The sequence below is a fragment of the Sodiomyces alcalophilus genome, assembly GCF_042370955.1.
Source record: "Sodiomyces alcalophilus JCM 7366 unplaced genomic scaffold ACRALscaffold_1, whole genome shotgun sequence".
NCBI classification, from domain to species: domain Eukaryota; kingdom Fungi; phylum Ascomycota; class Sordariomycetes; order Glomerellales; family Plectosphaerellaceae; genus Sodiomyces; species Sodiomyces alcalophilus.
In genome coordinates, this window is record NW_027263532.1 from 6,429,222 (window position 1) to 6,445,803 (window position 16,582).

The window sequence follows — 16,582 nt, forward strand, 5'->3', positions numbered from 1 at the left end:
CCGCCAATCGACTTGTAAACCACTATCCTTAGGACTAAGCATAACTGGCGTATCTCTTAACCCCTTATTCTTATTCTTATCCGGTCCCTACTCAGGCACCGTTATTATTAGTATAGGTATAATAAGCACCTCCTGCCAGGTATCCGGTTTGCTAGCTCCCCTCGGAAGGATGCTTATTCCGCGAGTCCTTCTCGGTGGTATCTTCAGCCTAACTATCTTAAAGGTATAGAAGTTAAAGAATTATAACGAAAGGAAAGTCCGTAGACTTTAGTTAAGAAAATATATTATAGAAAAGGCTTAATAGCTTAGACCCGTAGAGTAGTCGCCGTATATTCGTTAACTAAGCGCTAACTTTGAACTAAGACTTTAACTTAAGGGATTAAACTATATCCCTTAACGCACGTATAAAGGTATATTCGGATCGGTGGCCCGTGCATAGCAATCGGTCCAACTATATACCGACGGCTCCGCGATTATCTTATTATATAAAAAAGCCTTAATAATTTCGGACGTCCTACTAGCTAAGGATAAGACCGCTAGGCAGACTCTTCCTAAGCTATTACTATATTTACTTAGTAATCTCGGGGGCTATTAGTTTTCCTATCCCTGATAATTACTTAATTATTGTGCTGATTAGAGATATGCTACCCGTACGTTAGGAATCGAGTCTCCTAATCGCTAATATAGCGACTCTATTAGCAGTAAGGGGTGGGTGGTTATAAGCGTTCTTATCTACAATAATAAACTTCTACCCTTCCCTAAACTATACTATCTTGGCCCCTTAAGGGTATCTGATTTTAGCTATTTAGTATATCTAAACTACTCTATTAATAGTCTTATAAGGCCGGCGCGGTTATAGGTAAGGGTTATATAAAGAGACAGGATATTCCGACTATACCATTGGGATATTCCGACTATAGTTCTGATATAGACCCACCTTTTGTCGCAAAGGCTGGTCCAAAGCAGGTCCGGAACGGGTTGTTCCGGGCCCGAAAGTGGGAGTGGATCTGCTGCAGGAATAAGGGCAGGGATTTAGCACTACTATCAGAGATTTCTGTAGAGTTAATTGCATTAACAGATCGATCGCTTATTTTACGTAATTAAGTTATACGCTGTTTATAACAATTAAGAGTCTTATTTACTTAATAACCTATTAAAGCTATTTACGCCGAGCTGCCTATAGCTATAACTATAACCTTAAATACGACTATCTATACCAGCCACGAAGACTAGGAGCTGTGGCAACGCCTCTACGAAGTCAGGGCCCGTAGTAACGGAGTTTAGGACTTCCTACGCCCTAACGATCCAGCCGCTAGGCCGTAACAAGCCACGCGTCCCGAATTTGCCTCCTACGCACTAATCGCTAACGTTAACGGGCAGCCTACTAATATCTCCGAGCTAACCGTTATAGGTAAGGCCGCCTATACCGAAGGCTACCGACGATATAAAGAAGATCGTAAAGACTACGAGACCTATTACAAGGGTATTAACGGTATACTTAAGTGGGTAGAAGAGTTTATCATAGTAAAGAGACGGAAGGCCCTAATAAAGGGCACGACGCCGGAAAAGATCTACGTAGTAGTATAAGCCGACGCCGCACCCTATATCGCGACCCGTATAAAGGACTCCTAAAAGAACTACGGCCTTTATAAGAATAAGCCGCCTACTAACCTAAGGAAGGTGGCCGCCTAGCTAGACGATTAGTAGGACCGGCTTTAGAACTATTATAACGTCGGGAGATATAATAACCCCCTGGAGATTTAGATTAACGAGTTTTTTAACGCTATACGACCTGCCCTGGGTAACTAGGTGGATATAAAGGAAGTAGTGCTACACCTTAAAATATTAATAGCGATAACCCTTATCGTGGAAGGGAAGAAGGCGGCGGAATAACTTAACGCGCTGCCTACTCGAAGCTATAGAACTATAGCCTTCCTGGCCCTAAACCTAGGTAAAGGTAACGATAATAACGGGCTATAACGGGCCGGGAGGGCTAACCGGAATAGAGCCTAGCGGGGCCGTATTACCTACCCTAAAGGAAAGTTAACTAACTGTATAAGCTCTAAGCTTAGGTAATCCCTCTTTAATAAGGATAAGTGCCCCGCGTGCTACCGGCGCAGTTATAATCTATAAGGCTACTAGATACTATTCCTAGACTTAGCGCCGGAGGGCTTTTAAGTTAATAACTCTATTAGGAGGCTCGTGGAGAAGTCTCTTAGGATAGACCGGGACCTATAAGGCACTGTGGAGAAGATTAGGTCCCGAAATAAGAAGAAGAGGACCGCCACCGATAATAATAACGAAGTCACTGATAATAATAAAGTCACTGATAATAATAACGAAGTCACTAATAATAATAAAGTCACTAATAATAATAACGAAGTCTTAGAGGAGGCGTGACTATATACGGATATAGAGTTATGCTGGCTAGAAGCCCCGGCGGCCGCCCTCTTAGCCGCCGTATATTTCATATAGTAATCCGCTATATTAGACTCAGGTGTTACCTCCTACGTTTTTAATGATAGAAGCAGATTTACGGATTATACACCGGCCTATCCTGGTAACGTTATAATCGCCAGCACTATAACGGTGAGAATATAGAGACGTTATTATTATAATAGAAGGAATAGCCGGCCCGATTAAACCGTTATAAAGCTCTTTCTAGTCACTAACGCCCTAGCTACTACTCTTCTAGGTTAATAGTATTCTATCTTACTAGTCCATTTACGGACTAGTAAACAGCCTCTTCGAAAAACGATTAAGAGAATAGCTAGCTAAGCCGATAATAACCTATAGCTCCTTGGGCTGGGGTATACTGGCCCTAATATAATTAAGTACCTGGAAGAGTAGTTATAGGGCGTTAAACTAAAGGGACTAGGAACGGTGGATTACTATGCCTGCGTTTAATCGAAGATCCAGCATTAGATTAGCCGGCGGACCCGAATAGCTCTAAGCTACACTGGCAAGAGGTGGGCGATCGATTTTATAGACTTCTAGCTAACAGCAGAAGGCTATATACGGATTACATTCTTTATAAATCGATATAACGGCTTTATTACCTATTACGTTATAACGTCGAAGAAGGCCTCCGAAATCTATATAGTTATAACTTAATATATCTAATAGGCTTAACGCTAATTTAACCGCTAGGTCCGGGTCTTTAAGTATAATAACAAACTAATATAATCGTATAAGATACAGGGCTTAAGTAAGGGATTTAGTATCTAACTAGAGTCCTCTTTAGTAAAGACCCCCGTGTAGAATAGTGGTGCCGAAAGGTCTAGAGCCGTTATTATACTAAAAGCACGAGCTATACGAATCCACTCCCGATTACCTGATTTCGTATAGGTTAAGGTCGTTCTATCTACCGCTTACGTACAAAACAGAACACCTAAGCAGCGCCTTAGTTAGAACACCTTGTTCGAAGTCCTCTATTAATATAAGCCGTAGCTAGGTCACCTTTGGGCCTACGGTTATAAGGCTTTTTCAATAACCAGAGCGGCCCTAATAAGATCTAGAAAGCTTCAAAATCAACTAGCGCCGCGGGCCTATATCGGCTACCTTGTAGGATACGATTTAACTAATATTTACCGTATCTGGGTCCCTAGCCTTAAGAGTAATCGTATTATTCGTATACGTAACGTTCTCTTTAATAAATAAGAGTATTTTAATAATAGTCTTAAAGCTCTAAAGGACTATTTACGTTAATTAACGGAAAAAATACTAGTGGATATTATGAATTAGATCCGCCTAAAGATATATATATAATTAAATATAGCTAGCCGTAAGATAAGGCGGTCTTACTAACCGATATATATATAATAGTATACTTCGAGCCTATTCTCTAGTCGGGTAGCGAGGTTAACAAATCTCTCCTAAGGGCTACGCCTACCGACCTTAAGGCTTAAGGGGTGGAACCGTTTATAAAAAAGCCTAAGAGGCTGGAATAATAAAAGGAGCTTATAGAGCCTATAAGGCCGGAGCTAGAAAAAGACTCTTCCACGGCCGCGATTAATTACTAACGCCTAGATAGCCACCTTCTAACTCTACTAGAAACCCCTCTTTCTCCTTAGTGTTACGGGTTGACCCCGTAGAGATAATCCGGTCGTGCACCGGATCTTCCGACTAATTATAGCGTGTTCCTAGTGGGTCGCCGCGATATTATATTTAGGTCGTAAGCACCTATAGATTTTTCCCCTTTCCTTCTTTTCTCCTTAGCTTTAGATAATTTAATTATTCGGCCTTACTCTATAAATAACTTATAACTAGCCGCTTATATATCTAAAGCTTAGCGAAACCTATACGCTACGCTAATAAAGATAGACTATCACTTTAATCCACCTCCCGGCGCTCCGTCACGCCTAGCGGGCGAGTCGCCTAAGGCCGCGGAGTGGAGGAGGGAGATTATTAACCCTTTATAGACTTAGGTCGCGACCTTAACCACCTAGATCTAAGAATAATAGAATACTATTAACTAGCTACTATAAGCGATATAAAACTAATAACGTGTAGCCACGCCTTATCTTACTATACTATCGGAAAAGACTATATAGGGCCCTTAGCCGCCTATCCCGACACCCACGCCTAATATAACGCCCGTTTCGAACCTTAGGACTAAGGCACTTCCACTACCCTAGAGGTTTAACGGCAAACGCTTAGAGTACGCGAGCTAGTCGTCTAAGATCCGCGAAAAGCTCCTACTCGATTAATATCTCTTCTAGAGCCCTCGCGAGAAATGATATTTTATTAACGCCTATTTAGATAAAGCTCCCCGCCGCGTTATCGCCTCCTTCTAGGCTATAAGCGGAACCGACGGTTAATACGACCCTAAAGACTTCCTTAATTACCTTAACTATATATATAAAGACGTTAACGAATAACCTCGCGCGGCTAACGCCCTAAGAATATTATATTAGCGTAAAGACTAAGTGTTCGGAAGCTTCGTACCTGCTTTCGAATAATAACTCGCTATCGCCGGTAAAGGTTAATAGGATAATAGTATAAAGATTACGTTCCTAGAGGGAGCTCTTAGTAGTCGCCTCCGTGCCGCCCTTATTACCGCGAAACTACCGAATAACTACTATACTTAGGTAACTAAAGTATAAAGCATCGCTTAGAGACTCGAAGCCCTCGCTATAAGGCTATAGTTCGGCTAAGCGCCACGTAATAATAATAATAATAGTTACGCTTATAATTATAACGGCGATATAAAGATAGGAGGAGTTAATCGAGTATAGACTAAGAAAAAAGAGATAAGAGAGTGCTATAACTATAGAAAGAAGGGATACCACGCTAGAAGATATCGCTTAAAGAAAAAAGACGCCGAAGATTTTAAAGAGAACCGTATAGTAAAGGTCTTAGTAGCCTTAGACGATAAGACGATCTATACGGGAGTCACGGATAATAATAAAGACTCGGAAAAAGAATAGCTCTAGTATAAAAACGGGTATTAGAGCCTACTATAAAGGAATAAAGTGATTAAAAAGAGTTTATATTATAATCGCGTAGTAGTTATTTAGCTCTTATATAAGCGCGGATTAATAAAAAGTTAATTACCGCTTTTATAGATACTGGATATAACTATTACGTAGCTATAAGTAAACGTCTTATAAAGTCCCTCCGCCTCGTATTAGTCGATAAGACTAGAAGACCCCTCTCGGGGTTCTCCGATACTATAAGGTCTACGAAGAGTTCCGGTATCGCCGTATATAATCTTAAGATCGGTGGATATATATAATAATTATTCGCTTATATAATACTAGGATTAGATTATAATATATTCCTAGGGAAACTATAGATAGAATATAACGATATTATATATTACGTAAAAAGATATCGCCTTTACTATAGAGTGGCTTAGATAAATATCCGACTCGAAGGCGAAGAAGAACCCGATAATATTAGAGCTATCCGCGGAGCTTAAATAATAACCGGGTTAGTATTCGCCGGTATTATACGGCGATTATAAAGGAAATAACGGTTCGGTAAAAAGGAACTCGCGCTTTATATAGTTAGTATTAAAGATATCGATAAGGCCCTCTAAGGTAAATCTCTAGTCGACCCCCGAAAGTATATCCTAGAAGAGATACTACGACGATTTCCGGATTTATTCTCCGATTTATAAGCGAACCGCCTTCCCCCTTATCGACCTAGGTTAGACTATAAAGTAAACCTTATATAAGGGCCCGATAGTAAGGAGCTAGAACTATCCTAGGGCCCTCTCTATAATATATCCAGAGAGGAACTCTTAGTCCTACGGAAAACCCTTATTAACCTTATCGATAAGGGGTTTATATAAGCTAGCAGCTCCGCCGCTAAAGCTCTAGTTCTATTTATAAAAAAGCTAGGAGGAGGGTTACGATTCTACTATAATTACCGTGCCCTAAATACGATCACCTAAAGAGACCGCTATCCTCTCCTACTAATTACGGAGACACTCTAAAACCTAGAGCGAGCTAAGTGGTTTATAAAGCTTAACATAGTTACTACGTTCTATAAGATCCGAATAGCCGTTAGCTATAAAGCGAAGATAGCGTTTTAAACTCGATTCGGCTTATTTAAATAGTTAGTATACCCCTTCGGACTTAGTAGCGCCCCCGCGTCCTTTTAATGATATATTAATAAAACGCTATAGCGTTACCTTAACGACTTTATTACCGTATATATCGACGATATCCTGATTTACTTAAGCGGATCACTATATAACTATAAGAAGAAGGTTAATCTAGTACTATAATCGCTAAGCGACGCAGGATTAACGCTTAACCTAGCGAAGTACGAGTTTAGTATAAAGACCGTAAAGTACTTAGGGTTTATAATCACCGCCGGCTAAGGCGTTTCGTGTAACCCCGATAAACTAAAGGCGACCTAAGAATAAGAAGCCCTAACCTTAGTAAAGGGAGTCCGAAGCTTTTTAGGCTTTATAAACTATTACCGTATATTTATAAAGAACTTTGCCTATATCACGGCCGCCCTAATAAGACTAATAAAGAAGGATCGAGTATTCTCCTAGGGTCTTAACGAATAAGCGGCCTTCGAAGAGGTTAAGAAAAGGTTCTAGGAGGAACCGATCCTATGATAATAGGTTTTAAGTAATAAGACCTTTATAGAAACCGACTACTCGGGATTTATACTAAGAGGTATATTAGTTTAAGAAGATAAATAAGGACGTTATTACGTGGTCGCCTACTACTTAAGGCGACTTATAGGAGCCGAGTATAACTACCCTATCCACGATAAGGAGATATTAGCGATTATAAGTTACGTAACGTATTAAAGAGCAGAGCTCCTAAGTTATAGTCGCTTTATAATCCTATCCGACTATAAGGCCCTAGAATACTTTATAATAAAGAAAATACTTAACAAGAGATAAAGCCGATAAGCCGGCGAGCTTACCTAGTTCGACTTCGTGCTAGAATACCATAAAGGTGCCGATAACTATACTACCGATACTCTTTTACGAAGAGAATAAGATAACCTAAAGGACTTCTCCGATAAATAGGAATAGGCGCGATATATATAGTTAATCCCAGAGTCCTTAATCCCCCTAAAGATCCGCCTCCTTCGCGAACACCTATAAGTATTTAAAGCTAATAACGAATTATAATAGCTATAGAACACTATAGCAGAAAAAGATAATTAGTATCGCTAAGCTATATAAGCCGTATCTAAAGGCGATCGATAGTTTTCCCCCTTATTAGGTCTTTAAGCCTAGATTACCGAATACGGGATCACCTTATAAGGACTACTAATATTCTAAGATCGCCTATAGGTACCGGGAGCTTAAGAAGGGAGTATATTATAAACGCGAGTAATCTAATCTATACACGACTGTACGATTAAAGGTTATCCGGGGCAAAATAATATAAGTACCCTTATAGTAAGACGCTTCCTCTAGCCGGGAATAAACTAAGACGTACACAGGTTTATACGTAACTACGATATCTATTACTAGAGCCATATATAGAGGAACGCTTAATAAGGACTCTTAAAACCGCTCCCGATTCCTAAACGGATAAGGAGCGACCTATTAATAGACTTTATAACGGATCTGCCTCCCGCTAAAAAGAAAAAGTGCAGGTACCTTTAGGTTATAACTAATCGACTTATAAAGGCTATTACCCTTAAAGCGATAGATTCTATAGAAGCAGAAGCGTGCGCCGAACGGTTCTTATACTATCACTTTTATTTCCACGGTATACCTTATTTAATTATAAGCGATAAAGGCTCTAACTAGATAAGTCGCTTTTAGCGATACTTTTATAAATTAGCTAAAATCGAATAACGATTAAGTATAGTATACTACCCCTAGACCGATAAAGCCACCGAATAAGTAAACTAAGAAGTATAGGCGTACCTCTAAGCCTTCGTCTACTACGCCTAAGACGATTAGGATAGGTTATTACCCGCCGTCTAACTAGCGTTAAATAACTAAGAAAGCTTTACTACTAAGATAAGCCCGTTCTTCCTTAAACACGGATACTATATCGACCCGATCCAGATCTATAAGGAACTAAGTAGTAACACTTAGGAGTTCGTAGCCTATAACCTACTTCGCCGCCTCTAGGACGCTATAGAGTTCGCCTAAGCCTTTATAGCGGCTATATAGCTATAATAGGAAGAGTTAGCGAATAAGCGTTATATCCCCGCTAAACGCCTTTATAAAGGCGACCTTATATAGCTCTTACTTATAAACTACTCTACCCCTAGACCGTCGTATAAGTTAAGCTAGCTATACTAAAAGTATAGGGTTACTAAGGTTATTAACCCGTATATTATAGAACTAAATATACCCTTAAATATATATCCAAGGTTTTATATAAACCTCCTACGATATATAAGCGAAGACCCGCTTCCTAGTTAAATCCTATACGACCCCTAACCCGGATTAATTTATAACTGTCTTAAAGAAGACGAATAGATAGTAAAGGAGACCTTATACGCTAGGAATAGGAAGGTAGGTAGAGGCGTAAGGAGAGAGGCGTTAGTAAAGTAAGAAGGATACGCTTAGATATCTTAGGAACCGATAGAGTCCCTATAAGAATTAACCGCTTTAGACCGCTATAAAGAGAAGTATAGCCCGATTAAAGTTAATAACGGACTACGCGAACGGTATAAGAAAAAAACGAGTTATAAGAAAGGCGGTAAGGATTAAATAAAGGTTAGAATAACGGCTAAGCCGTCCACGTTAATTAAGTCGGGGCGGATAAGCCCCGCCCCTAGCTACCGGGTTTAGGTATTAAGATTAACGTTATTACGAATATCCTTATAACCGTTAACGCTTTTAGCGATAACGGGAGATAATATAGACGCCGCGACCTTGGCCTGCCTATCCGTCTTTTTTCCTTTAAAGGACTTAACGTCCTTTACCTTAATATATATAACCCCTATAATATTCTTAACTACCTATAAGAACCGGTTAAGCCGGCGTAGGCCTTCTACCCCTATAAAGGTAATCGTTACGCTAGGAATAGATATAACGATAATAGGAGGCGCCGTGATAGGTATAGGTCTACCTACCACGAAATAGGAGTCCTCGCGGGGGGGGGAGGCGGTGGCTTATACCGATAAGTAAGGCTTACCGGTACCCGAGTTAGTAGGTATTAAGATAGGCTTATCCTTCTATAAAGTACTAGAGGTCTTTTTTAAAACCCCGGACGCCTTTTAGAAGGCTAAATAAGCCGCTATAAGCGCCTTTATTACCTTAGGGCTATAAAAGGGGTTATCGTTAACCACCTTCGCCGCCTCTAAGAGTGCTATTAACGGACTAGTTATCCTAAGCGGAGGAGGAATATACCTATAACCGCCCTTTAAGTAGTTATAGCACTTAGGGTCGGGTATCCTTACTCTGGGTCCTAACTAGTCACGGTAGCACCGCCTATCCTAGCTATTAGTAATAGCCTTTATATAAGCGTAGCAGAAGACTAAACGCGTCCCTCTAGGAGGATATTTTATTCCACGAGCGCGCTTCGCGGGGCTCTTAACTACTATAGAAGCTTCGCCCGCGGAACGCTTACCCTTAGCCTTAGCGGCTCGGGCTAGCTAGGCGCGGCGGTCTATAGCTAAGGCAGGAGTGGTAATCTCCTTACTAGCCGGGGTAGGAGTAGGTGCCTCCTTGCCGGTATTATTATTATTATTATTATTAGCCCCCTGTATTATATATATAAGTTAGTAAACGTCGCGCGAGGCTTATAGGAAGAATAGGAAACGTACCTTAGGGGCCGGAGATAATCCTAAAAACTTAAATATCTTCTAAAGAGAGAGATAAGGGGTTAGAACGATAAAACGGTATACGAAAGGGTAGTGGGCGATAGAAAACGTACTACTAATAGTAAAGGATATTATTAAAGAAAAGAAGAAAAAACGGAATAATAGAGGTACGGGTAAAGTTAGTATTATTAATAAGCGAGTTATACGGTTAGGGAAGATACGTATATTGGTTCCTTATATAGAAGGAACGATCCTACGACCCGTCTATAAATAATAATAATGCCTGTATATATTATATTAATTAATCGTATAACTATAAAGGCCTACCTTAAGCACTCTTTAACGAATAGAGAGGTTATTTAGGATTAAAGAGCTACTAGGGGTCGTTATTTAATTAATAAAGAGGCGTTATTTAATCGAATAATAACGCTTCACGAACCCACACCGAAGGTTAACGACTCACTAAGGGGGGAGGGGGGTAATATTACGGGTTAACCGCGTAAAGATAATCCGGTAGGGCACCGGATCTTCCGACTAATTATAGCGTGTTCCTAGTAGGTCGCCGCGATATTATATTTAGGTCGTAAGCACCTATAGAGTTTTCCCCTTTCCTTCTTTTCTCCTTAGCTTTAGATAATTTAATTATTCGGCCTTACTCTATAAATAACTTGTGACTAGCCGCTCACACTTAGGCAGGGCTTACGGCGGCTACTTTCACGGGCTATATACCTATAAAGCAGGGGGGAGCTAAATTTCGAAGCTATAGTAGTAACCGCGTCTAGATCTCCGTGTTTAATATAGGAAGATATACCCTATTAGTCCGTAATTTAAATAATAAGCCGCTAATATAGTTAAAAATTAAAAAGGCATTTAAGCGACCCCGTAAGATACACCGTAAATAACTACTAGCCCCCCAAGAAATCAATAAGACCTTAAAGGCCACCTATACAAGACCCTATTCCGATAAGCCTAAATGGATTACCTAAAGAGTTATAAAGAGATAGGCTCCTAGATCACGGTGCCGAAGGATAGGGTAAAGGGGTATTAGGTGCTTAGATATATATAGGCGATAACCTATAAGTTTAATAAGCATAGCCTTTTATAAAAGTATAAGGCTAAACTAATAGTCCGCGGAGATTAATAGTATCAGGACTTATTCAAAGATATATATACGGCTACTCTCGCCGGTCACTCCTTTAAATCGTTAATAGCGATTACCGCCCGCTTCGATCTATTCTTAATATAATACGACGTCGTTAACGCGTTTATACACGCCCCTCTACTATACGATATATATATACGGTTCCTACTCAGGACCGCGGTGCCGGGTTAATTATTATTACTAAAAAAAGCGCTATTAGGGCTATAAGAGTCTTTATTATTATAGTAAAAGCATATTATAAAAGTGCTAAAAAGGGAGGGATTCAAGATAGTGCCATAAAGGCCCTACTGCTATATACGCCGTGGGCTAATACTATTATTCTATATAGATAATATTGTAATGGGCTTTAAGGAAGACTTTAAAAAAGAGATAGAATAAGCTATCGCGAGCGTCTAAACGCACTACGCCCTATGAGGCGGGCAGCCATTATAGTCGTTCCTTAGTATTAAGGTTATTTAAGACTTTCCCTTAAAGAAGATATAGTTATTATAACGCGATTATATCGTGAAGGTAGGATACCTATTATTAATGGTATCTAACTATAAGCCTATAAGCCCTATAAAGCCGGTAGAGTTACTACTATACACAGGAAAGTCTACCACTATTAAAAACTATTAACATAAGATAGGATCCGTTCTATACGCCACAGTAATATCACGTCCCGATATCATGTTTATAGTATCTCGACTCTACACATTCAATATAAACCCGAGCCGTTAATATCATAAAGCAGCCAACCATTTAATCCGATATCTGCTAGCCACGTAAACCTACGCCCTGGAATTAGGTGGAGGCGACTTTATCGAGGTATTCACCGACGCGTCCTTCGCGGATAACTTAATTAATCAAAGGAGTAGTTAGGTATTTATAGTACGCCTATTTAGAGGCATAGTAGCCTGGCGAGCTAATAAGTAAGTAATAGTTATAACGTTAATAATAAAGGTAGAGCTACTCTCGCTTATATACGGTGCGAAGGAAGGGATATTCACGAAGAGGCTATTAAAGGCGATAAGCGTGATATTTAATAATCTACGATTAAGGATTCGATACGATGATAGCTAAACGATACGCCTATTAACGGCGGAGATGGCTTAATTAAGTATACGATTACGGTATATAAATATATATAACAGCTAGTTATAAGAGGCGTAGTAATATAGAAGGATTAAAGTTAGCTATATAGTAAGCGCTAATATAATCGCTAATAAGTTAATAAAGACATTATCTAAAGAAAAGTTTATAAGCTTTAGGAAACAGGTAGGAGTAATAGATATATAGGGACGTCTTTATAGTCATAAGCTAGAGGAGATCTGACTAGAGTATTTAGAAGAGCTAGAAAAGAAGTTTAATAGAAGCTACGTGGACGTTATAGAAGGGGATATATTAATAAAAGAAGTCTGTAAATAACTTTAACTAAATTACTACCGAATAGTTACTTAGTTAGGGGGGTGTGTCGTATAGGCTAGTCTAAAGCAGGTCCGGCACGGATTATTCCGGGCCCGAAAGTGGGAGTGGATCTGCCGCAGGAATAAGGGCAGGAGTTTAGCACTACTATCAGAGATTTCCATAGAGTTAATTACATTAATAGATCGATCGCTTATTTTACGTAATTAAGTTATACGCTGTTTGCAACATCTTTTCCCTATTTCGGAAAAATAGACATATAGCTACGAAGTACGGTTATAAACCACTCTAGCGCCTTTTAACGCTTTGGATTAATTTGATCGCTTAGATTAATTAAAGGCAGTAGTTGTTATTGTTGTTATTGCTGCTGCTGTAATTAACCGATAAGCTTATGCGTTTGATTGAAGCCGATCGTAGAAGAAATAGCTCCGCGACCTCCTCTAGCAATAACAGTTCCACGGCCTCTTCCACGGCCTCTTCCACAGCCTCTTACACAGCCTCTTCCACAGCCTCTTCCACAGCCTCTTCCACAGCCTCTTCCACAGCCTCTTCCACAGCCTCTTCCACAGCCTCTTCCACAGCCTCTTCCACGGCCTCTTCCACAGCCTCTTCCACGGCCTCTTCCACAGCCTCTTCCACAGCCTCTTCCACAGCCTCTTCCACAGCCTCTTCCACGGCCTCTTCCACAGCCTCTTCCACAGCCTCTTCCACAGCCTCTTCCACAGCCTCTTCCACAGCCTCTTCCACGCCTATGCCCACGGATATCGCCTTATTATTGTTGTTTGTATTATTGCGTAGTCGCGTTATTAATTGAAGTTAATTGACGATGATCTTGATAGCTTGATGGGTTGAATTAGTCATCGTATTTTATATATGGTCTACGAAGTAAACGTTGATTAGCTGGAAAGGTGGGTCCCACAAGAACTATAGTCGGAATATCCAAGTAGTATAGTCGGAATATCCAGTCTCTTTATAAAAAAGAATACTCTACCTACGCGTATTCTAGAGCGTAATTTAGTTACTCTGAATCTAAATTAATGGTAATAGGCCTTTACGGTATTAAGTAGCTCTTTATAAATGGCTATAGTAAAGGCTATCGCCGCCTTTAGATAGCTATAGGATATCGTGAATTCTAGGGGACTTAGGGCTAATATAAATATACTTAGGATAAGCTATAAATTAACTTTTTATTATATAACGTATAAGTTACTAAAAATTTATATTATCTTTTGCCTATCTTAAAGTACCGGTACGGAAGATTTAAAGCTAAGATTAGAGTTATATATATAGTCGCTTTACCTTCCTAATTAGGGTTAAGTGGATAATAATTATTAGTATAAATACCGGTGCTTAGTATTCACGGATAAGATCTTACTTATACACGCTCTCGCGTTACCTTCTGATTTAGAGTTAAGTGGATAGCAAATAGTAAACAGGGGACGTATAAATACCGGTAGTCCAGAATAACTAGTTCTATATCTATAGCGGGCCAGCCTATATAATAATAGGTCTGCCGTAGGATTAAAGGGAAGATTTTATAACGCAGATTAGAGATTTCTAAAGAGAAAATTATATTAAGGGCTTGTCTGGAACGACCGTAAGTCCTACTACCGCGACCGTAATTAGTGGGCCAATAACGTGACGTCCGATCTCCCTAAGTATCACACCTAATTTATATATAGAAGTTGAGTAGGTACATAGGTATAATCACCATAGGTATATAGGTACCGCCTATTATATCACTTCCCATATCTTATTAACTATTATAATTTTCCTAGGTACATAGGGATATAGATATATAGGTATAACGTACTGGATAGGTAGGAACCAGGCACACGGGCAGATAAATTCCTTGCTATATTATGATTTAGGGCTTATTTTAGCTGAGTTTAGGGGCGAAATGGATATGTTAATACCTAGGTAGGGAGGTAAGGTGGAAGACGCGAATTAAATAGACGTTGTACCTAGGTAGGTAGGTGTATGTTATACTAGTAGAGGTACGAAGTAGTTATACGGAGTAGTTATATAAAGTATATACCGTACTTTGCGTTATCGCGTAGACCCACTAAGACCCACTAATTATGGTCGGAATAATAGGACTTATGGTTATTCTAGTTAAGCCCTATATTAATAATGCTAATACTTAATTATATACTTTAAGTTATATACTGTTTATAACACCTATTAGGCTTATTAGAGACCTTAGGCATAAATGCCTAATAATACTAAATCTTAGCCTTAATCCTTCGGGTAACTTATATCTTATTTCGGATCGGAATAATATATTCCGGTCCTGTTCTCGAATAGCCTCTGTAATAGAAGCTTGGTGTTCCTGAGATAAATCACTGGCTATTTCGGTCCGTTATCAATTCACGGAAATCAAAGGGCCGCCCAGGTTATGACTACTAGAGCCAGATTTGTGTGTCCGAGGTTGCCTCAAAAGTTCCTACTAGAATAATGCCACGGCCGTGATCCGTACTCCCACCATTTGACTCTACCAAATTTGCGCCATGGGTACAAGATATGGGTGACCCTTCCCGTAATCAACTGGACCGCAATTGGCCCGTACGTGTTGCTATCAATGCTCTTGCCTTGCGGTCCATCCCCCTCTACCCAGACATGGCCTTGCGGCACCTTCACGACTGGATCAGGGTATGGGACCGTCGTCCGCACCATGTCACCTTCGAGGGCAATGACTCTCTTCACGGCAACGGTCTCCGGATTGTATGGGCTCCTAAACGAGACACGTTTTCAACGCGAAAAGTCAGCTGTGTTGGTGCCAGTAGATATACTGCCAACGTATATACAAACGGCGGATGTGGTGGGGTCTGTTGTTCACCGACCTGAAGGTAACGATCATGCCTCTGTGCAGATTGTGTTTGCGGCCCCATTTCCAATTGAGGACTACGTCCCGCTTCCAAGAGGTGTCGATGTCCTCATTGAGAAAAGGGTGCATAGACGAGCCGTGTATGTTGGATATGTCGGCTACATTGTAGCGGACCCAGATGATGATAGGAATCCAGCTCGCGAGGCCGAACAAGTGAACAGTGAAATCACCAAAGAAGGCCTTATGCCACCCCCCTCGCCTTGATATTGGGCTCAAAGACATGGGCAAGCGTCTTGGCTGAGGCAATCCGTTAATCGAACGTCGCTCATTAGACACAGCAAGCATAGTGGACACGACATAGATAAAACGCAAACCCATCAAAAGCCCAACTTCTGTCCCATAGGCTGACCTATAGTGGGCACGGAATAGGTTATGCCGGTCTATAAGCGGATCTAAGACACCCGCATAATCAAGATAGGAGTTTTTATTATATAGGCTGGCCCGAAGCAGGTTCGGAACGAGTTATTCTAGGCCCGGAAATAGGAGTAGGCCTGCCGTAGGAATAAGGGCAGGATTTTAGTAAACAGATTAGAGATTTCTATAGAGTTAATTAAATTAATAGATTAATCGCCTATTCAAGTTATACGCTGTTTATAATAAGGGCTTAACTGGAACGACCGTAAGTCCTACTATTCCGACTATAATTAGTGGGTTATAGTGGGTCTACGCGATAACGCAAAGTACCGTATATACTTCGTACAACTACTTCGTACAACTACTTTATACAACTACTTCGTACAACTACTTCGTACCTCTACTACAACGTACAACGTACACCTTACCTACCTACCTACCTAGGTAGGCATAACGTCTATTTAATTCGCGTCTTCTACCCTCACCTCCCTATTATAGAATATATCCTTATCGCCCCTGCACTTAGCTAAAATAAGCCCTAGATTATAATATAGTAAGGAATATAC

At 40.3% G+C, this 16,582-nt stretch overlaps 2 protein-coding genes across 2 annotated transcripts; one reads left to right on the forward strand and one right to left on the reverse strand.

Annotated features, from left to right (window-relative positions):
- Positions 1 to 10,488: 10,488 nt before the first annotated feature.
- ACRALDRAFT_2016103 (uncharacterized protein) lies at positions 10,489 to 13,632 on the forward strand (the record flags this gene model as incomplete). Its single annotated transcript, XM_071019831.1, has 3 exons — positions 10,489 to 10,494; positions 13,229 to 13,552; positions 13,615 to 13,632. 3 exons carry the CDS (start codon positions 10,489 to 10,491, stop codon positions 13,630 to 13,632), a joined length of 348 nt encoding a protein of 115 aa, XP_070880209.1.
- A 1,579-nt stretch (positions 13,633 to 15,211) lies between these two features.
- On the reverse strand, positions 15,212 to 15,884 carry ACRALDRAFT_1026371 (uncharacterized protein; the record flags this gene model as incomplete). The annotated part of the gene is made up of 2 exons (XM_071014792.1): positions 15,212 to 15,509; positions 15,619 to 15,884. 2 exons carry the CDS (start codon positions 15,882 to 15,884, stop codon positions 15,212 to 15,214), a joined length of 564 nt encoding a protein of 187 aa, XP_070880210.1.
- Between the last annotated feature and the right edge of the window lie 698 nt (positions 15,885 to 16,582).